At 28.8% G+C, this 24,001-nt stretch overlaps 1 protein-coding gene across 2 annotated transcripts in view; it reads left to right on the forward strand.

The window, feature by feature from the left end:
- Positions 1–24,001, forward strand: part of LOC107452442 (uncharacterized) — a 59,103-nt gene that overhangs the window by 21,940 nt on the left and 13,162 nt on the right. For both annotated transcript variants that reach the window (XM_087163679.1, XM_087163680.1), the window contains exons 5-14: positions 1,252–1,269; positions 2,425–2,442; positions 6,144–6,161; positions 9,761–9,775; positions 12,367–12,384; positions 14,551–14,565; positions 15,558–15,581; positions 19,707–19,724; positions 21,501–21,518; positions 23,276–23,290. In XM_087163679.1, the coding sequence (XP_087019805.1) occupies positions 1,252–1,269; positions 2,425–2,442; positions 6,144–6,161; positions 9,761–9,775; positions 12,367–12,384; positions 14,551–14,565; positions 15,558–15,581; positions 19,707–19,724; positions 21,501–21,518; positions 23,276–23,290 (177 nt within the window). The remainder of the gene's footprint in view (positions 1–1,251; positions 1,270–2,424; positions 2,443–6,143; positions 6,162–9,760; positions 9,776–12,366; positions 12,385–14,550; positions 14,566–15,557; positions 15,582–19,706; positions 19,725–21,500; positions 21,519–23,275; positions 23,291–24,001) is intronic.

Genomic DNA, 24,001 nt, shown 5'->3' on the forward strand with positions numbered 1-24,001 from the left:
CTAAAAATAACATCTTGGCAGTATAAAATTGACCAATATTTCAAGCTGCTAGAATGAGTTTAAATACGAACTGTGTTATGTATTTTAACGTTTTAAGTACTAGTGATTTTTTTAGATGAAGCAGAAGAATGTTGCGGGCTACAATAATCCATTTTAAAAGTGCATTAAAATAAAGGCATACTTAGGAATCTATTAAATAGTTTCGTGTTTCAGTTACCATACTTTTAAAAAAAAGTTTATTTCAGAAAAACATAAAACTTGAATGTCATTCTTTTTTTAAATAAAAAATTTTGTGAAAATTATGATGATTTTTCCGTGTATCGTTAACTGAAAAATAATGAAAAGAAGGAGGTTTTAAAATTGTGAAATTAGTTAAAGAGTTGAAAGATAAGATAAAGAAATTAGAAGAAAGAAGAGAAGATAGTGAAAATAATTAAATATTTTGTGGTTAATAACTGTTTAAAGAACTTTTCCATTATTAAAATACACATCATTAAGAAAACAATACGATAAAATGAAATGTAAATAAAAACAATTTAATGCTTAATAGTCATACAAAATGATCAAATATTTAGTATTTAAACCTTTTATATTTTAAAATTTGGTCTTATTAAATTTTCAGATACTACATAAAAATTGTAACCTACCTTCTTGTAATTTTTTTTTACCTTACTTGGATGCAAATAACTTAGATAGTAATTAAAATTGCTTTAAATATATATGTGTACAACAAATATGTTAAAATTTCTCAATTCGAAAAGGAGAATTGAAAAAATATTATTATTTCAGGAAATTAAGATCTCTAAATAAGTTATTATATGTTTAGTCGTGAGCTAAAATGATTTTCAAAATAATAATCTTAATAATAATAATTTGCAGCTGGATATAAGGAACTGAAATTAATAAAAAATTAATTATTCATTTCGTAATATTATTATTATGTTTATGATATTTTGCAATTTTAATATTTTCTTTGACAAGCATTTGCAGTTTCACAAAATATCTCAAATGTTTATTTAATTTTTTTCTGTGATTCTCAAGGTATATACTTTTTAAATATTAGACTGAACCAACAAGAATTTCTTTTAAAAAAAATTATTGTAACCCGTGGCTAAACACATGAAAACTTTTTTAATGCATTTAGTTCCATAAAAAAATTAACTTATGATTTTTCTTGTTACTATTGAGAAATTCGATTCAGATATTTATATTGACAAAATATATTTATAATCTTATGTCTTTATTTATCAGTTTATAATCTTTACGGAGGTAAGTGTTTAATTACAAAGTAGAAAGTATCTAATTGAGCATGGTTTAAAATTTCCTTATAGCTTATTAATGCTTTTTACCTTATAAAATTATGTTATTTCTTGGAGACAAAATTTTTATGAGCAGGGAAGCAAATATCTTTATGGTATCCGAATATCTTTGGTACCTCACTACCTTCTAATTTATTACCTTTTAAATATATAAATATATATATATATATATATATATATATATATATATATATATATATATATATATATATATATATATATATATATATATATATATATATATATATATATATATATATATATATATATATATATGTATATATATTATATATATATATACATATATATATATATATATATATATATATATATATATATATATATATATATATATATATATTATATATATATATATATATATATATATATATATATATATATATATTATATATATATATATATATATATATATATATATATATATATATATATATATATATATATATATATATATATATATATATATATATATATATATATATATATATATATATATATATATATATATATATATATATATTTCAAAAGTAGCGAGAATCATTTTTTTGCAGTAACTGCACTGAGCAGAGCATATTTAAAATTGCGGGATGCTGCATAAATATGCTAAATCTCTCTAATGATTTTTATTTCTACGCAAAAGGAAAAATGCGTATTCCTCTGATAATACTTTTTTTTTTCGAAAATATATCACTTTGCGTCAATTTTTTAAAAAGCTCTTTTTTTTTAAAAAAAGAAGCTCCTTTTTTAAATTTGTAAATATAAAAACATAATAGGGATCGGTGCTGGTACTTAATAAAATCCTTAGGTAAATTATTTTTTTTTAGTTTATTGTGAAAACTTAAAAAGCTAAAAATTAAATATTTAAAACATCACTCAGATTAATAATAATTTGAGTTTAAAAAAAATTATATAATTTTAAAGCTTATTTTTTTAAAAATTATAATCCAATTATTTGGAAGGATGTTATTCAAGTATTCCGCATTTTTTATTACAAAATAAATGTCTGATGATAAATAACGTATACGCATTTCATACGAATAAATTATAATTTTTATATTAACATCTTTCTTTCTTCTTTTATTAGATGACAAAGTTAGCGAAGGTAAACAACTGTTTCTCTATTTAATTTATTTACATATAATAAATGTTGCTGTCTTTTTTCCGGCTTCCAAGTTGGGTCATCTTTATTATTTTGATATTATTGACAACAGGTGACTGTTTAGTATGCTTTATAAAGTTTTTAAAAATCATCTTCTGTACCGAGAGTTAAGTTACGTTTTAACAATATTCCTGTGCAAAAATGTAGGAGCTTAGAATTTCAAATTTTCCAATGTAAACTAATTAGGAGTGACAGTGAGATGCAAACAGCGTTTTTATAGTTGATGTTTATCTTTAACCCTTTGCACTCGAGAGTGCCTCTTAAGCATCCTAAATTATCTAACACATTGAATTACCCAACTAATTAATTTATATTCTGAATTTTAAAAAAAAGCATTCATTAACAAATTTCAGAAAATATTAACATGACAGAATAGATTTTCGCTGCCTTCATATACCAAGCATGCTAATAATAGAACTAAATGGATGAAGCCAGTAGGTGATACTTTAAGAAATACTTGTTGATCAGTAAGTGGCATTAATTTGAGTGTTTTCTTACCATACTTGTATGGATTTTATGGGTAAAAAATATTTATGTAAAAAAGTGGTGTCACGGCATATTTTGCTTTCCCTCTATTGAATGCATCGTTTTTTAACTGCTATTTTACCTTTCACTGCATCTAGATTGTATCTAGATACAGTGAAAGGTAAAGTATCACTGTAAAAAGGTAAAAAATCACTGTGTCTAGATTTCATATCCAAATAAAAATTTTATTATAACTAATTCATCATGGTAGATACAACTATCTGGGCTCCTTCGAAGTAAATCAGAATATTAAAACACTTGAACTACAGTTTCGTTTATTCTTGAAAAAAAGAACTGTTTTTTTGTAAGTACGCTAGGCATAAATGGCTTAAAACATTTGTACTACCATCTTTCATTCTCGAAAAAAGATCTGTTTTTTTTTTAAAAGTACGTTAGGCATAAATGGCTTAAAACATTTGTACTACCATCTTTCATTCTCGAAAAAAAGATCTGTTTTTTTGAGAGTACGTTAGGCATAAATGGCTTAAAACATTTGTACTACCATCTTTCATTCTCGAAAAAAGATCTGTTTTTTTTTTAAAAAGTACGTTAGGCGTAAATGGCTTAAAACATTTGTACTACCATCTTTCATTCTCGAAAAAAAGATCTGCTTTTTTGAAAGTACGTTAGGCATAAATGGCTTAAAACATTTGTACTACCATCTTTCATTCTCGAAAAAAAAGAACAAATGGATTAAAACACTTGGACTACCACTTCTTTCATTCTCGTAAAAGAGAACTACATTTTTAAAAGAACGATAGGCATAGATGAGTTGAAACACTTGAACTACTACTTATTTCAATCCTGAAAAAAAGTACTGTCATTTTAAAAGAAGGATAGGCATAAATGGGTTAAAACTCTTGAACTACCTCTTCTTTTATTCTTGAGAAAAAGAACTTTCCTTTTAAAAGGAAACTAGAAATAAAAGCAAAGGTGCCAACTTGCTCCGGACATGAGATAAATATTTTCGAATGGTAATCTTTTAGTGCATAATTCTTGGTTTAGTATATTCGATTTATAGGATATTTGCTGCCCACTACTTCTAAATTGTTCAAAGGGTTATGTCATGCACCACTATGTTACTGTTAAGCGGTGTTAAGCTCTTTAAAAAGTTAGCAAAATTAACCGAAAGTCAGCACGCTTTAGTCTGCTGTTCTCTACCGTATTTTAAAATATATTGTCGAATCCGCAGCAGTTGGCATCTCCTTAAAAGGGTTAAGGCACTTGATCTACTACTGCCTACATTCATGAAAAAAAAAGAACTGTCCTTTTAAAAAGACCCTAGTCGAAAATGGGTTAATGTAACAATTATTCCTTTTTTTTTTTTTTTTTGCTTTCACTATAGTTTTTACATAACTAATATTAGTTATTGAGTATACTTGCATGGCTTTTCGTACAAATTAGATTGTTGCAAATAAAAATAGGGAAAAAAATCAGTAGCCTGCTTTCTAATAAATTTAAAACAAATTAGTTTGGATATCAATTTTTTCTTCATATTCTGAGTGTCACCACGTTGAAAATCTCCCTTATGTGCTATATCCACTCAATTCAACATTTGAAAAACAAACTAACATCAGAAAACTGTTTACAAAGCACAGCTTTCAGCAAAGCATATATATATACAGCTTTGAATAGTATTTTTTAAAATTTAACTTAAAAATCAATTGTATATTTTTCTACTAACCACAATATTTTTTTAAATCAACTAAAAAAGTGGTAAGCACATAAAGCTCTCAACTCAGACTATGCGCAAATTCTCTAACATATGTATTTCATCTCAGTACTTTTTAGAACAACAGTAACACTACTGTTTAGAGCAATGGGTTGAAAGTTCTTTTTTATGTAAACTATTTAAATTGATAGCCTATCAGTGTATAAGTTCTTGATAAATAAGAAATATATATTAGATTGTGCATTGCGCAAAATGAAATGCAGACAATCCCGAATATATTTCGATCTAATAATCGTATCTTCAAGTTCTGGGAGTCAATGGCTCGAGAGTGTGGCCCCAGATATGCTAAATAATTTGTCCAGACGATAGTTGAAGTTTCGAAATCAGACAAAAAAACTTACTTTTCGAAAATAAACATATCTATTTTTTGACGGATTTGAATTTCTGATCCCTGAAATATCGGGGGTAGCTGCAATCAGGGAAACAGGGTCTCAATAGTTTGCTCAGGAGACCGGTCTAAAGTTTGGACCGGTCTAAAGTTTGGAATGTTACTATTAATGTTAGTGTATTTCACCATATCTCGAGAACGTTTAAAAACGAAAAATTGTTGCACACAATTATAAAATTTGTTTATGGAAAGATAATTTCATGCAATTTTAGTGTGTAATTTCTAGTGTGTAATTTTAGTGTATAATTTTAGTGTGTAATTTTAAATGGAACATACAAAATTTGTGCGAAATCGCCTCAATGGGCCGTGATAGCCTGGTCGGTAGGGCGTTGGGCCCATGTCCGAGAGAACCCTACCGACTGCAGACTCTGCGTGTAATAAATGGTGACAGATGCCCGTTAAATCTGTCGAGTCACAAAGTCCTCCATATTCCCATAACAAATCAATACCTCTGGGGGTACTGGATTGGAGATCGATCGTTCTCTGATTTAGATCAAATTTAAGAATCTGTGGATGAAAGAATGGATGGATGAATGGGTCCGCCCTATAAACAGGTGTGGCAGAAGTCAATTTATTGCACATAGATGGCGCCACTGGAAAACAAGAACAATCGCACCCCTCTGCCTAAACAGGCATTCGAAACCAAGTAAGCAAGCAATCGCTTCAAATCTCAAAAAAAGTCGTATTCATAACTAGTGATCGTCTGTACTATTATTTAGCATATTTTAGGTCACTCCTAAAACCATTAAGATTGAGTTCTAGAGCATGAAGATTCGATTACTAGATCGAAAGTCATTTGGAGAGGACCGTTTATTTTATTGAGCACTGTACATTCTACTCAAACCTTGAATACTTTAATATATAATGATAATGACATTAATAAGATATTATAATAATAATATAATAACAATTTATTATAATAACAATATAATAATAATAGCAATTAACATAAAATATAATATAATACAATCCATTAAATTTTAATGCTTTTTATTTCAGTTGAAAATACTCTTGAAGGTAAGATTTTGCTTTGTTTTTTAAACTCATCATCGGTCATTAATCGATGGTTTCTCATAGGACCATTCATTGGGAACGATAGAAACGAAAACACGACGAATTCGGGTCCGCAAAAAATAACAAATAATGACTTGAAAAATTAAGAAAATCGAGAAAGAAGTAATTTGATAAACAAATGTTCAAATTTCAGATAAGTATAAAAAAATTTTAAGCGAAAAAATTCTATTCTTACAGTATAAATATTTACGTGTCAAAAAAAGATGAATAAACACATTTATTTATTTAAGATATTAAGAAATTTTTATTTGAATGCTCTTTTCTTATCAGCACAAATAATAAATTTTCGACGCGTGTAACAGATTGCTGTTCATTTTCCGTAAGTTAGTGTGAATACAGAAAGTTCTTCCTTATCAGCACAAATAATAAATTTTCGACGCGTGTAACAGATTGCTGTTCATTTTCCGTAAGTTAGTGTGAATACAGAAAGTTCTTCCTTATCAGCACAAATAATAAATTTTCGACGCGTGTAACAGATTGCTGTTCATTTTCCGTAAGTTAGTGTGAATACAGAAAGTTCTTCCTTATCAGCACAAATAATAAATTTTCGACGCGTGTAACAGATTGCTGTTCATTTTCCGTAAGTTAGTGTGAATACAGAAAGTTCTTCCTTATCAGCACAAATAATAAATTTTCGACGCGTGTAACAGATTGCTGTTCATTTTCCGTAAGTTAGTGAGAATGCAGAAAGCTCTTCCATTATTTCAGAGCCTTCCGTAGATACTGGTTATGGATCTGCGTTTTGCCATTTTCATTGATGTCACTTTGCTTTTCTGTAGCTATTCTTTGAATCGACTACACGTTTCAATATTTTCATCTACTCATGCATGAACATCAAATGTGATGTTTTAAGCGTTTTCAACTAATTGTAACTAATCCTCATTTTCTCTTTCATCCTACGAATCTGGAGTCATTGTGTTTCTTCTCGAAACGCAATAACATTTTCGAAAATGTCGTTAGAATTTTCGAATGATAGAAGCGGGAATCTGTCGCCTCAAAAACGTTCTAAATGGGTTTTATTAGCTTTATGAGAAAAGTATTTGTGACGGGACCGTTAAACCACGATGATATATGCGGAAAAACGAATGAAGCGGAAAGCGAATGAAGCAAAACGAATTGTAACTAATGCTCATTTTCACTTTCATCCTAAGAATCTTGAGTTACTGTGTTTCTTCTCGAAACGAAATAACATTTTCCAAAATGTCGTTAGAATTTTCAAATAATCGAAGCAGGAAAAATGAAAATAGATTTATAATTAGAATCATAAAGTTAATAATTTTATTTTGGGACATTTTGTTTTTCGAGATTAAGAAAAATGTTTTTAGGATAGTGAAAATGTTTTTAGTGAAAAATAGTAATTAAGAAAAATATTTTTAGTGAAGAATTGTGAATAAGAAAAATGTTTTTGGATATTTAAAATTTCATGCGTGTATATTTGACTTACGAAGGAAAAAGCTGAAAAGAGGAAGAAATAGAGAAAAAAAGTAAAAGCATTTTTTAAAAAAAATTTTATTACTAAAAAGGGTAGGAATAAAGTAATTTTAGCAGTATATTTTTTATTTACGGTTCTTCTTGTGAGGATAAAAATTGTTTAGATCAGCAGTATGACGTGGAACCCTAGGGTTCCGTGTAAGGGTCACAGAATTTTCGGAACCTTTTTTTAGTCTGTTATGATTTTTAAGCTTATAATTATATCTAATCAATAGTTCATTATTTATCAAATACTTTGATTATTTTTATGATGTTATTAAAATTATAAGCCATTGAACGAAAACAAAATTTTGAAAATAATTATTCTTTCAAATAACAATGCTTTGAATACATTTTGAAAAGAATATACATTCATGAAAAATTGCGTGAGTATTTCTCATCGAACACAAAAACATTTTCATTTCTATTTGAAAGAAAGCTCAGAATCAATTCAAAATGCCCTAATTCTCAACGTTTGAAATCATAATTCAGCTTCATTTTCAACTCTTGCATATTCCAAAAACTACTTAAAAACAAAGTCAGATGGAGATCCTAATCAGGAATACCACTGTTTGACACAAAATTTAATTTTAAAACAATTAATAATGAAAGGATGAAAAAAATTCATTCTTATCATTTAAATATTTAAAAAATGATTCGTAGTCATTTTGGTCATTCGTTGTCATCCAGAATCATTCGTAATCAAAATAGGTTTGGTTAAAATGTACACTAATAAATTATTTTTGAAGCTAGGGTTATTCTGAAAGAAAAGTGATAATTTAGGGTTATCACTTTATATATATATATATATATATATATATATATATATATATATATATATACACAAATTAACATGAAAAACATGAATAAAATAAAAATAAAAAACTAAATGGTAGAGAAACAAGAATGGTATAAGCAAATAGTCGTTGTCAAGACACATCTAATTGGGGAGAACAAGTTTTCTTACAGAAACAAATTTTTTGAAAGATTTTGCGTGGCAAAACTGTTGGCACAATGCAAAAAATTTATGATTGAAACTTTTAGAAAAGGTGGCATATTTACTTATGCGAAATTCAGATCAATCAAATTGATGTATTGAGCTTTTTTTAGTTTTAATACAATCAATTTTCAAAGACCGTTTATAGGTTTACAATAATTACATTAGAATGCTTTCTTAATAATAATGGTATTGAAAAAGAATTAAAAAGCTTTTAATTTCCTTCGCTCATTTAGGAATGCAATTTTTGCATGGGTAAAAAGGATATAATTTCTAAAAGCTTCAGAAATGATTTTTCAAATTGTGCTAATTGTTTTGCCATGTAAAATGTTCCAAACATTTGCTGCTAAAGGAAAATTTCTTTTCTTAGAATTAGTATAGAAGTGTTTCCTAGTTTCTTTCAAACTCTGTAAGTTGCAATTTAAAAGATATAACTAAAAATGAAATTGCGCAAAGTAATCCGGGTTTAGGGAACATATTATTCAAGCAAAATTATGGAATTAAAAATGCTTAATCCGTGCATATTGTAAATTACAAAAATTGAAATTTTTTAATAATAACTGAGCTTAAGACAACTATAGTTTGGCTCCAGTTTATACTAGAAAACAAATAAAAAAAACACCTTAAAATGCTCTTATTTAAAAACTTCTATGGACCCAAATTGTAGAAGAATAAGATATATAACAAGTTAATGAAGAATATGTGACATAAGAATTTAAAAATTAATTTAATTAAAAATTTTACAAAAATGTATCTACCAGTTTGAATTACAATGGTTTTTGCTCCTTAATGTTTTGAGTTGCTGTCGTGAAATTATTTAATATTATAAACTATTAATTCATTCTGATACCACATCATTATTTGTTTCAAAAGAAATATTGTGATGGATGATGTTATATTTCAATTAGAAAAACAAACAAATGAAATATACCTTTTTTATACATGTTTTATATTTTTTTTATGTCTGATGTTTTATGCTTTTTTTTACATTTTACTTTAATGCTTAACATTTAAAAAAATTTTAAAATATTCACACATAAAATTAGGATTCTTATAAATAAATTGATTTTTGTAGATGCTGGAAATCAAAGCAAGTATACATTTCATTATGTGGAAAAACAAAATTTTTTTAATTGACAAAAAAATTTAATACAATGTCGGTTTGTTAATTTTTTTAATACCACCAGGGTTTCCACATTCTAGAAAAAATTAAAATTGGTAAAAAAAAAATCGAGGATACAAGTTGTTTGAACTAATTACTATCACCGAACATTGCTTGAATGTTAAATATATGTTTTTAACTTATGCATCTGAATTCTAACAATTGACTTAAAAGTTGAAGCATTTATGAACGAGTTATCATCACTTTTTAAAGTTTTTCCAGATTGTGGTCACCCTAACTTACACAACCCCCCCCCAAATGCTGTGCGAAGCATGGTGGTAGCGGATTCGAATCCCGCTGCTGCCCTGGATAGATCTCCGTGCTGTCCTACTCAGTATTGTGCTCTCCGTCTTTCTACTTGATAAAGGTTTAAAAGCCCAAAAGCTTGCAAATGTATGTTGTAATAATAAACCAAATCTAGTGTGCTAATTACATAGAACTGCTTATAAGCTCTTGTTAAGTTGAAGAACAGAAAACACAAGTAAAAAAGTGATATCACAAAGATACAACCTGAATTCTATCAGAATTCGAACCCGTTACCTCCACGCTGCAGAGCGTTTGATAGAACAGCAAGTTCGCTCCACCAGGAAAGCCCCAAGAAATGCCTTATTGCTGACATAGGCAATAGCTTTGATTTTTTTTACTAGTAACTATTATCACCGTTAAAAAGTTTTTCAAAATAAAATGCAAAAATCCTGAAATTTTGCTCGGGCAAATTTTCCCGGATATGGCTTGGAGAAGAAAAAAGGATGTTTTTTACTCTTCTCTGAAATATCTGTCCATATAACTGTGGGAGAAACATTGGCCCACCTAATATGGTGCTCTTGACAGAGTGGTCATCCCATCTGCCCTTCTGATACCCAAGTCTCGCAGTGGACTAATCGGAAAGACACGGTTCCCAGTCGAATACCGAAGTCAAGCATCACTGGCTGCAGTCGTTGTTGTTGTTAATTTACGTCGCACTAGAGCTGCACAATGGGCTATTGGCGACGGTCTGAGAAGCATCCCGTAGGATGATCCGAAGACATGCCATCACAATTTTGATCCTCTGCAGAGGGGATGGCACCCCCACATCGGAGCCCGAGTTCATTTGCTCATAATGATCACCGATTAATGTTTATTAGAATTAGGTGTTAAAAAGTAGAAATTATTAGCAAATAGATTAAAGAAAGAGATAGAAATGCTATAACCATCGCCGTCTGCATTTCCGTCTCACCTCTGATGGCTGAAGACGATTCGAGAAATAATGCACAGCTCTATTAGAGTCAGGGGGACTAGCCAAGCTGTAGCTTAACCTTTTCTGTAACAGAAAATTTCGCTCAAACATTTTACCAGGCAACACATAAGCGAGTGCAACCTTCGATTTTACGATTTAATCATAGTCATATGGTCTAGGGAGGGGATGGGGAAAATTTTTTGGTCGAGGGCGAAAAATCGAGAAAAAAAATTTTTGGTGGGCCGAGTTAAAACTTTTAAAATAAGAAAAACGATATACAAGCTTTAATTTAAATATTTAATGAGATGAATGAAATTGCTGTTTCATTTTTAAAAGTTCCTTATATTGAGGTTCGAAGGGAGATGTGCTTATTTTAAGGAACGAGGCTAAATGTTTGTATGTTAGTCTACTTCTGAAATAATTTTTTCCAAGGTTCATAGTTGTTCACATATCTAAGATGAAGCAAACATAGCACTGATTACCTGGGTATGAGATATTAAATTTTGGAAACTAACTTTTAGTAATGATTTGCAAAACTCAAACTCTGGGATGTTTAGAAACAACAATAGTATGCAATCTTCCCATACTCAATAAATAATGTTAGAACTCGCACCGGCAGAAAAATCAGCTGGTTGGAGCTTGAAATGCGCTGTATGTCACATGTGAAGCACAATTCACCTATGTTAGATTCCATATGTCTGATCATCGAGAAAGACAAACGCTTTTTAGAGCTAATCTGCGGCTATTCTATAAAGAATTTCTGCTTTCAACATTTTACCAATTGAAGCTGTCTGTGCTAACTATTTTCATCAATTCCACCTGTAGAAATAGTAAAAACGTCATCAGTACTTTGTTAAAAAAGAAAAGCTACAGAGTAGACAAAATGGTGGATGTATAATGTATCTTGTTTATATTCGCCACGGATCGGCAAGTGAAAATTCTATCCGCGGGCCGGATAAAACCTTCCGATGGGCCACAGTTGGCCCGCGGGCCGTAGTTTCCCCATCCCTGGTCTAGGGCATTAGGCCACGTAGGGGACCTTTACCTCTCCATTTTTTACCTTGATCACTCCATACCTTACTTTACCTTGAAATTGTTTTAATCTTTCATGAATTAGACCTTCCGAAAATGGTTAAATAATCAAGTCAAGGCTATGTCTGATTTTCGCTGGAAGTCGAACACGAACTTGCCATCATTTCATATTTTCCTTACAATGTATTTCAAATAAAATTAAAATAAATACGGATAAATTAATATTGTGTGGATATGTAGTATATGATAATTTTTTATTTCTTAATTTTAGTTGTTGGCGTAATATCCAGTAAGTGCATTTAGCTGTAGATAATGTAAACATATATAATTTAATATTTTTAATAAAAAGAAATAAATCTTACAATATTCTTTGTTTCGCAAAATGTTTGAAAAGAAAGAAAAAAATACTAAAAGCTTACAATTCGTAGCATTAAATATCTTTGATTATTCTTCATATCTTTGCTACAAATATCTATAATCTAAATATATTGAAGTCATTGCCGTAACATTAAAAAAAACCAAGAGTTAAAAAAAGTTTTCTTTACTTTTTTTTTAAAAAAAAACTGAATAATTTATATACAGTATACTCTTGATATATCGAACTTCAATATTTCAAAAACCTTGTTAGGTCAAAAAAATATTTTTTCCCTTAATATTATATACCCACCAGATGCTAATTTGAAATCCTATGTCGAAGAATGGCTTCTTAAAATCTTGATATGTCGATTTTTTTTCGAAACAGAAAATTAATTTTTTCGGAAAATTTAATATGGAAATTTATTGTATGCCAACCACTTTCTATTTAATGTATAATTATTTTTGTCTAACTTTTAAAAATAAAATTATTTTTGCTGTATTTAGACTTATAGTCTACTATCATAACATACATATTTACATACCTGCCAACTTTTACTCTTTCCGAGAATGGATTTTCAGAGTGGTTGTAAAACAATAAACGAAAAACAATCTGACTCCAAAATATATTTATATTTTGATCCCGTTGATATTCGCTTGAGCAAAGATTATTATGCTTTCATATATTTATTGTAATTATTTATATGTAGTGGTGGTCAAACTCATTTATAATTATCATTATAATTCAAAAAGTTAATTGGAATAACCTGAGTATTGCTACCACTTTAAATATGAAAATAAAATTTTCCGGAAAATCCGGAAGAGTTGGCAGTTATGAATTTATTTGTAGTTATTCTTTTGTTTCATGACTGTACTTAATAGAGTAATATTTTAGAGTGTATTTTTCTACTTCTTAGAATATATTTCAGGGTAAAAGGGGTTTGTAAATTTTAAAAAGTGGTAACGAAAATCAAACAAATGTCGATATTTTAATATCTATGTAACCACCACTAAAAATTGTTTTCCAAAGAAAGTATATATGCATGAAAAGTCCCTCTTCTAAACCATTTAACAAAGTGATATATTAAAACGAGAAATATCTTCTAGCTTTAACCTTAATTTACTACCACTACTACTATGAGTTTTTCAAGGACCATGGTTATCTCTAAACCGAACTTGTTATCTCTAAAACTCACTATCTCGAAATTTTTTTAACGTTCATTGAGATATCGAGAGTATACTGTATTTAAAAGTAATTGTTGCAAGTATTCATATTTTGAAAACTTTCCCGAAGTATTTAATTTCTAGCAGTAAAGGCAGTAAAATTTATGATTTTCTCTTGAATTTAAAATAATCAATAATTTTGATTATATATATATACCACAACCGGTAGTAAAGTGATACACAACCGGTAGTACCATATATATCACAACCGATAGTAAACCATATATACCACAACCGGTAATAAACCATATATACCACAACCGGTAGTAAAGTGATACAGAAAAGTGGCAAAGAAATTTGAAGAAAAAAATCGTTTCTGCTAATTCTTAGCTACCAAAGTAGATTAGTAAATTAAAAGATATGCATTTAGATGTCTAATTGTGCCATAGATAAATATCTAATTGTGCCTTGACATAATTGTGTATCTATATTAAGTATTATTACATATATCTACCATTAATCTATGATTTAGTCAAATTGATGACATCCGCCAACTACCTTCTTTAATTTTAATGTTTATCACGCCAGTTGTCTTAGTTGACCGAGAGACCATCACATTGGCAGTGTGTGTTGGGACTGAAGTCTCACCTCATATTAATTCAAGTATATTTAGAATTTAAAAAAAGTCACTTTAACACCAAAGATAAAATTGAAATCTTTAAAATTTCCAACACCCTCATGAATTACAAAAATACTTAAGTCGTTGTTGGGAAACCATTTCATTTTAATAGGTATTTCTTTTAATTTTTAAGAGCCGTGTTAATCCTGTGTATGCAATGCTTTTCGATTAATTTGAATTATTAATTGTTAAATTAACTAAATAGTGAATTATGTTTGGTATTAAAAAGTAACCTATATTTTATGTTATCTTGTTTAGAGACCATACAAAAAAGTAAATATGAACTTTTATAATTTTCCTCATTAACCTTACTAATTAATATTATTTTGACAGATTTAAGATTTTATTCAGAATATAAATCCTATTACAGCTCATGCTATAAGGCATTAACCCTTTGACTTCAAATTTTTACTAAACATATTTTTGATAATTTTTTCATTATTTTATATTAATTTAAGTCAAAGTAAGTGAAAAATATTATATTTAGCATCCTAATAGTTAATTTTAATAAATTATACTTATGAAATATAACATGAAATTACGATATCTTTTTCTGCGTTTAAGGTACAAATTCTGAGTTGAAGCTACTGCTCAATTCCAAACACGAAAGCATTTCTTATGCACTTTGCTTAACAATGAAAACTTTAAACTCATTTATCTCAAAACTTGATTTTTTGAGTTGTGCCGCTATTGAAGCCCATGAGCGAAATGTCTAATATTATCAGAATTTATTAGGTGATAATTAATAACCTCAGCTTGTATTTCGATATAAAATACAAAATTGTTTTAGAATACAACTCTTCAGTCAAATATATATATATATATAAATTGGAAATACATTATTGTACCTAACTTGTATTCAGAAGCAATAGTTCATTCTTCTTTTAATTCATTGCTTTAGAGTTCAAACAACGCTTGAAAAATATTTTTAAAAAAAACTAATCGTAAAATTCTGATTGCAAAACTGTATGCGTTGAAGTACTACTACTGTTTTAAACGTCGTGGAAAGATGGAACATAAATATAAAATATAAATTACCAAGCAGTTTTTAAATTTCAGTTTTGCGTTAATTATACTTGGATCTATTTCTTTCAAACATTTATAGAAATAAATTTCATTACCAGTTGTTATCCTTCATAAGTATGCGAACCCTGTATTAATGAACAATTCTCACTCATATTTCAAATATAATATATTTAATATAAAGAAAAGAAAACTATATTGAGATATATAATGTTAGTAAGATACATTGTATTTATTTACAGTTCAAGAGATCCTTGGATTAACACGTAAGAAAGCTTTCAATAAATATTTATCTACAAATATATTAAGTAATTATTAGTGTTTCAAGCTTAATTTCCCCTGTTCTAGTTTTGAATAACGCCTTTTTATGCTCTTTTTTTCATTAGTTTTAGGTATTCAGATATCTTAATAAATATAGGAGTTGAACTAAAAATACTAACTCTATGTAAAGCATACTAACTCTATGTAAAGCATCTAACTCTATGTAAAGCATCTAACTCTATGTAAAGCATCTAACTCTATGTAAAGCATATATCGTTTTGTAGGTGACGTTTTAGAAGATGGCAAAGCTGCTGAAAAAATTTGAAAGGTTATGCCTTAAGCTTTAATAGAAATAGGGTCTATCTCACCCAAGCAAAATTTGTATTCGCCAAAACGAGTGTAGAAAGTTCAAAGCTTCATTCCTTTTTTCAGTGCCACTATAATTAAAAAATAAATTTTTATATAAATAACGCAATCTCTTGGAGTGAATATGAAATTGGTGTTGATAAAGCTATTAAAAAGTTATCAGTTCTTTTTTTCTCATTTTGGACGATTAGAATTTTGCATGAGTAAATATGAAATCCTAATTAAATGATGCAAGCATAACGGTTAAAATTGTGCCAACAGTTTAGAAATGTACAATGCCTCTACCTAAACATTTGCTATTTAGAGCTATTTTACCATAATTTGATCCATAACTTTTTTCTTCAAAAAGTACTTTAAAAAATTAAAATAGCCAGAAAACAAAATAAGGAAAAGATATAATATTGTCATCAGCTCGCACAATTACATTCGCAAACCGGAGTGAAAAATACATCAAAACAATAGTGACGGGAGCACCCAAAAAAATGAAACGAAAATAGAGCACATTAAGTAAAAAATACAAGAAATAAAACATATCAAGCGAGAAATAAGAAATTAAAATGTACGAAAAATACAGAATTTATATGCATGCACTGAGTGGCCAAATTATTATGACCACCTCAGACTTTTATGCAAATGAGTTATTGCGTCATAGCGCTGCCGCTAGAGGGCAAGATAACTATAACACTGGAATGCTGGACAAGTGAGTCATCAGTTATACTGTGTTGCTTGCTCAGATATGGGAAAGAAAAGTGATTTAGCTGAATTTCAACGTGGAATAATTGTGGGTGCGAGATGTGTTGGAACGAGTATCAGCAAAACGGCTGCACTTGTGAAGTGTTCTGGAGCAGCAGTTGTTAATGTGTACAAAGAATGGACAATCAAGCAAAAAGCAGGGTATCAACATCAGAATTGTGGTCGTCACAGGGTACTGAATGCTCGATCAGAGAGAAGGCTGGCCAGGGTTGTGCAGCGCTACAGGAGAGCAACAGTGCGACAAATTGCAAGTGATCTTAATCAAGGAGCAACTGTGAACGTCTCTGAACGGACTGTTCGACGAACATTGCGCAGTATTGGGTATGGAAGCAGACGACCTGTTCGTAAGCCTCTACTGTCTGCTTTAAATAAGCGCAGATGTCTCCAATTTGCAAAGGAGCACAAACATTGGACAGTAGATGAGTGGAAGAGGGTCATGTGGTCCGATGAATCACGATTTCAAATGCATCGCGCAGATGGCACGATGAGAATATGCAGAAAACAGCACGAAGGCATGGAACCCAACTGCATTGCCACGACACTTCAAGCTGGTGATGGCAACGTTATGGTATGGGGAATGTTCTCTTTGTATTGTATGGGTCCTTTAATTCCCGTAACACAACGCCTTAATGCCCAAGGGTAGTAAAGTATCATCGCATATCAAGTACATCCGTTTAAGTGAATGGTGTACTCTGGCGAGGATGGATACTTCCAGCAGGACAACGCTCCTTGTCATAAAGCTGGCATTGTCCTCAGATGGTTCGAAGAGCATGACGGAGAATTTAACTTGCTTCGTTGGCCAGCACAATCCCCAGATCTCAATCCAATTGAGAATTTGTGGGATGAAATAGAACGGACTCTCAGACAGATGGATCCAGTACCATCAAATTTGCAGGAATTGGCAAGTGCAGTTCAGCGAGCATGGTCTAGCATACCATCTACCACCTACCAACATCTCATAGAATCCATGCCTAGACGAATTAAGGCAGTAATACGCGCAAAAGATGGCCCCTACAGCGTACTGAAGGGGTGGTCATAATAATTTGGCCACCCAGTGTATTTATATATATATATATATATATATATATATATATATATATATATATATATATATATATATATATATATATATATATATATATATATATATATATATATATATATATATATATATATATATATATATATATATATATATATATATATATATATATATATATAAAATCTATAAAGCGAGTAGCGAATATAAATGAACTTACACTTTCCGGAATCTTTCTAGTATGATTTAAAATACTGTCGTAATAAGTTTGTCTTATTACAAAATATGAAATCAGAAGACCAAACAGAGGTTAGAAACGTAAATAGAGGGATTTTTTACGGCGCATTCTTATTGCAGTACAGAAGCACTTTTGATTTGTTAGTTACTTTGGATTGGCCCAAAAATACTATTATACTATATATATTATATACAATTATATTGGATAAATTAAGGTTTATAATTAAGAAGGTTAATGTTTAACTATACAATTTTAATGATATAAGAAAATTAACATTTAAAAAAATACATGATTTGCCCGGTTTGCGCAGATTTTTAGCCAATGATTTACCCGAGTTAGATTTGCACATGGTAAATTTATAAATTTAATTAACAAAGAAGTGTTTTGTAAATTTATTAATAATAATAACATACAATTAGCCTAACGATTTTATATAGAACTTAACTACATTAGTAAGGTATCCACTGTTTTTAAATAAAATTTTGAAAAAATTTGTCGATTTGTTTTTTTGAATAAGTAAACATTACAACATATTCCTTTAGTTCGATTCATTTGATCAAAAAAGGCATTTAAATAAACGTTTTTAGAAACCTTAGAATTCCAAGTAATTAGTTTATTTACATTAAAATTAAAATAATTTCTTTTTTAGTATAAATGCAGATATTTTCTTCTATTTTAAAGCGTGAATCCAAAAAATTTAAAATTAATATTATCATCATGATTATTAAGAAAATTAATTCCTAGGGGAAAATAATAGTTTTTAACAAAATTGTATAATCTTGAAAATGAAAGATAATTAGATCATCAATAACTCAAAAAACAAATTTAATATTAAGAACATAATTTTTTTTATTTTATAATAGTGTAAAAATAAGTTAGCTAAGAGAGATGAAAGATTAGATCCTTGTGGTATTCCATAAGTTTGAATAAAAATATGCTATGCTCAAAATATGTTATTTTCTTAATTAACTCTCTTTTCATTTATCTTTATTTTATTATTCTCCTTGTTTTCTCTATATCTTTTAGCTTTTTTATGAGTTCGATATACCTGCAGCCTATGCTCAGTAAATAAAACTTATTATTTAATTAATTTTCTTCGTTTTTTTCTATTTTCTTTTAATCTTTTTGTCTTTATTTTTCTATATATATATATATATATCCAGTTTCGGGCCAATCTGAGGTAACTAACTGATCAAACGTGCTTCTATACTTCAGTAAGAATGAGCCATAAAATGATATCCCATTATCCTCTATTTATGCTTCTATTTTCCTATTTTGTAATCTGACAAACTTGTTGCGAAAATAATTTAAATAATTTTGGAAAGATGCCAGTAAGGGAAAGCGCATATGATTTCTCTACTAGCTTTGTATATTTAATTTTGTTTTTAATTCTGAGTTTTCATTTATTTTATTTACTTTCAAATTTTTATTTTCTACTTTTCGCTTGATATGTTTTATTTTGCATTTTTTGCTTAACTTGTTCCATTTTTGCTTCAAATTTTTTTGGTGCTCCCCACACTATTGTATTAATATATTTTGCTGTGGCTATATTGATGCAATATTAGAAACCACGCTTTTTTGCGGATAAAATCGTGTGAGCTGATAACAAAATTATCTTTTCCTAATTTTTTAAAAATTTTTGAATATTTTTAAAACTATTCTATTATATATATATTTACAAATATCAGTAAGTCAAAATGTTATAAAAAATTACTAATTTCTCAACTTTTACAGAGGGCAAAAAAGACCAAGGTCAGTATTATTTCTTATGTTGAACTTCCCATCTCATTATTAATTTATGAGCTTGTGACATAAAAAATTTAAATTACAACTTTGTTCTCATTTTGTAATTTTTCAATCATTTTACAGTGACAATATTATGCATTCATTTGCTGAAAATTTAAAATCATTTTATGTCGCTTATTAAAAATATAAAATCCATGATTTCAAATTCTTTATCGATTGGATATCTTTTAATGGGTCATTTATTTTTAGTAAGATTAAACAGTAAATGTTTGGTATTGATATTGTTATTAGAATTAACTCCTCTTGTCAATTCGATAAAATAAATTTAAATTTTCGAGCTATTTTTTTGGTGGTTAATAAATCTACCACCGCCTACTCCACCTACTATACCTCTTTATTTATAAAATAAATTTTAGGTTATAAACTGCAAAAATATGTCAAAAACTGTAAAGGAATTGTATTTTAAAACTTCTTCGAAAGAAAGCAAATTTTCCTCTACCATTTTTTTCGACATACTGCAAAAAATTGTCAAAAACTGTAAAGCAATTGTATTTTAAAACTTTTTTTACATTGTTTATGCTGCCATTCTTCGAAAGAAAGCAATTTTTCCTCTACCATCTTTTTTGACAAACTACAATTTTTGTAAGTTTATATTCTCCACAATTGAACAAAGTTTATAATTTCAACAATTGAATAAAGTTTATAATCTCAACAATTGAACAAAGTTTATAATCTCTCCACAATTGATCAAAGTTTATAATCTCTCCACAATTGAACAAAGTTTATAATCTCAACAATTGAACAAAGTTTATAATCTCAACAAGTGATTGTACTAGCAATTTTAAGTAAAAATTAATTACCTAGTTAACTAAATTAGTTAAGTAATATGAATTTTATATATAAAAAGAAAGATCAAACGCTTGTAAAATCAGTATAATTTTTTAACATATTTAGTTAAGTTTACTAAAAATGTATCCGTTTCCAAGGAAGATTTCAATTTAAATATATACCACTGATTACGTTAAATTGTAAAATTTTATTATAATGCATTCTGGTATGATAATTTTTTTTTGCGCAGTTATAATCAATGATCTTAATTTATTAATGACCGACATCAAAAGTGGCTTACATTTGAAAAACACTGCATATAACTGTAGTACTATAAAATTTGTTTGAATTAAGAGAATGTTGTTTTCATTACCTACCACTTAAAGCTCAGAAGTGATCTTGACTCAGATCAACATACAATTGCTTACTCTCAAGCAAAGTGCTTGTATATATACAGCAACTTCACTGGCTCCTGACCGTAAGAACTCAACATTAACTGAACGTAAATTCACAATGAAGGGGATGAGGACCGCTTCGCGGCCCTGGTGCCCACATAAATTGCACCACTGGGACTAGGACAATTGCTTACTATATTATGATAGACAAAACTATCACGCATTAGAGAAATAGATCTTAATACTTGCCCTATCGCCTTTTGACTTTAAAAAGTTAAAATTAAATAATAATAAATAAATAAACAAAAAAGAAAAATTAGCAAACATCTAAGATTAAACTTTAACCCTTTATGCGATATCACCACATTTATTAGTCTGTACTGATAAAATATCCTCATTTATCTGTCTATACCGATAAAATATTATCAATTATCTCTCACTACTGATAAAATATTATCCTTTTTTTGTTAATACTGGTAAAATATTATAATTCTTCTGTCTCTGCTATTAAAATATTATCATTTATCTGTCTATACTAATAAAAAATTATTTAATTTAGTTGAAAATACAGTTCAAAGTAAGTCTTATTTATTTTAAAATCGAAAAACACGGAAAGTTGTTTAACTTGTTGTTCATAAATAATTTAACTCCTTAACAGTGACATATATTTCAGAAAAATGGAACAAAAAATTGAAATTTTTTTTGACTGTTTAATTTTGTTCTTTATATTATTATAAAAGTTAGAAAAATGTTTTTATTACAAAAATGAAATTTTAAATGCAATTACTGCATTTATAATTTTTACATACACATAAAAAAGTAATGAATTACCCACACATCTCATTCAATTAGAGCAAGTTAAGCAAAATTTCGAAGCTAAATATATTATTACGGGTATGTAATATAAAAACACAACAATATGATATTCAATACATAAATTTTGCAAATCTTTTCCCTCCCTCGACCCACATACTGACCCGCATAACATATACTGGCCCACATAACATTTGGAATTGAAATATGATGGCTCAAAGATATGTAGACGAAATCCAGATTTCCCCAATGTCAAACCACCTCGTCTGTAATGTAATCTTTCATAAACGAGTATAGGTTTCTTTCGAGTACCCCTTTCTCACCTTACCAAAACAAGTGGTGACACACTCCAAACTGGATCAGGACACATCCGCGCTAAATCAACGACACTTTCTTTTAGCAACAGGACAAAGGGTATCAAGCCAAATAATTCGAAATGGGCTTTCTGAGGAATGTAAGGCAAATGATGTGTATTCCGTTGACAGCCAGACACCGTGGGACCAAAAGAAAGTGATCTGTTGATCATCGAGATTAGTTGCAAACTGATTGGAGTCAAGTGCTGTTTACGGATGTGCACCGATCCGATCCAGTTTAGAGTGTGACACCACTTGTTTTGATAAGTTGAGAAAGGGGTACTCGAAAGAAACCTATATTCATTTAGGAAAGAATACATTACAGGCGAGGTGGTTTGATGGTGTGGGCTTGAATTAGCTTAGATGGGCACACCAGCCTGCATATCATTCGAAATCGAAATTTGATGGCTCAAAGATTTGTAGACTAGATCCTGAGACCCCATGTCGTATTTTACGCTGCAACCATAGGAGATTCCGTTCTTTAAATGCTAGATAATGGAAACCTCATACAGTTCGTTTTGTGGGGAACTTCTTACAATACAATACAGCAACGTAGAGTGGCACTATACAGCACATAGAGTGGCCAGTATGATCTCCTGATCTTAATCAAATTGAGCACGCTTGGGATGCACTTCGTGAAGAGTGGAATATTATTTCTCGAAGTCCCATAATCCATTCAAAATAGGTGTGAGGCAGTCTGAGCAGTTCGGAAGGACCACCCTCCATGTTAAACTTCCTATGTCATTTCCATACAGTCAGTTTTTTGCCCTTTACATTTTTCTAATTTTTGCATTGAAACATCATTTAATGTTCATTATTGTATTTCAAATAATTAAATTTCCCATACAATAGTTTTTTTTTCTTCTTTTTTTCTGTTTTGCATTTTGTTGCACCTGTATTTTCCCTTTTATGGCCATATATGACTATCGCGTAAAGGTTTCATCACTTTTCTTGCTTGATACCCGAACTACAAGTTTACCACATAATCCAAAATACATTGACTATATTTAAGCCTTTTACGGGAAATTAAGTTCTGGAGTTAAGTTTATATACAATATAAGTTCGATTAAAAACATTACGAATTTTTAAATGATGAATAAAAACAGTTTTATTTATTTGTTATTCTTGTTGTAATATTAAATTATTTTTGCGATTTTTCCTTTTCCAGGTGTTAATACTGAATGTAAGTAAAGTGCTTAGAATGACATTTTTATTTCAATTTTTGCGTTAGTTTCTTTTTAGTGATAAACGCTGGCCATATTCGGAAAGTTTTAATAAAAAAAACGCTACACATTAAATATCAAAGGTCTTTGTAAATACTTGGTATCAAAAACAGAAATTTCATAAACATGAACAGTTTATGTATTTTTTTCTTAACTCTACGGAAGAAGTTTAGTCAAAAAAAATTTTAGTGAATACATTTATCTGAATTTAAGATATAATAATAAAAGCATTATAACTTAGCTTTTATACATTTAGCAAATTTTAAAATACAATCTACTACACTTAATTGAGTATACAAATAAAAAAATACTGTTGAAGTAATTATTGTAGAAGTGTTATTCCTCTTATTTAATAGCAGCAATTAGAGGTTTTTATTTCGATTTAATAAAATCTTTGTCATGAACTTAAATTATTTACGAATACTAAGTAAAGTGTAGTTTACAACATACAGGAAAGTAGTTATGGTTCGTAAAGTACAACTTATATGCTATAGACTGCTATATAATTTAATATATGTCATTTAGAAATATACTTATTGAATTATTAATGCGAAAAATTAATTCATTCAATTTTTAATGTAAAACAAGAGGATTTTACTTCTATTTAATATTATTTGATAAAGCCTATGCAAATTTTCTGAGTTTAAATTAATGATAAGCATACAGATAAA

Source organism: Parasteatoda tepidariorum, chromosome 5, assembly GCF_982258835.1.
Source record: "Parasteatoda tepidariorum strain Cologne lab strain chromosome 5, Ptep-v5.0, whole genome shotgun sequence".
Taxonomy (NCBI): Eukaryota; Metazoa; Arthropoda; class Arachnida; order Araneae; family Theridiidae; genus Parasteatoda; species Parasteatoda tepidariorum.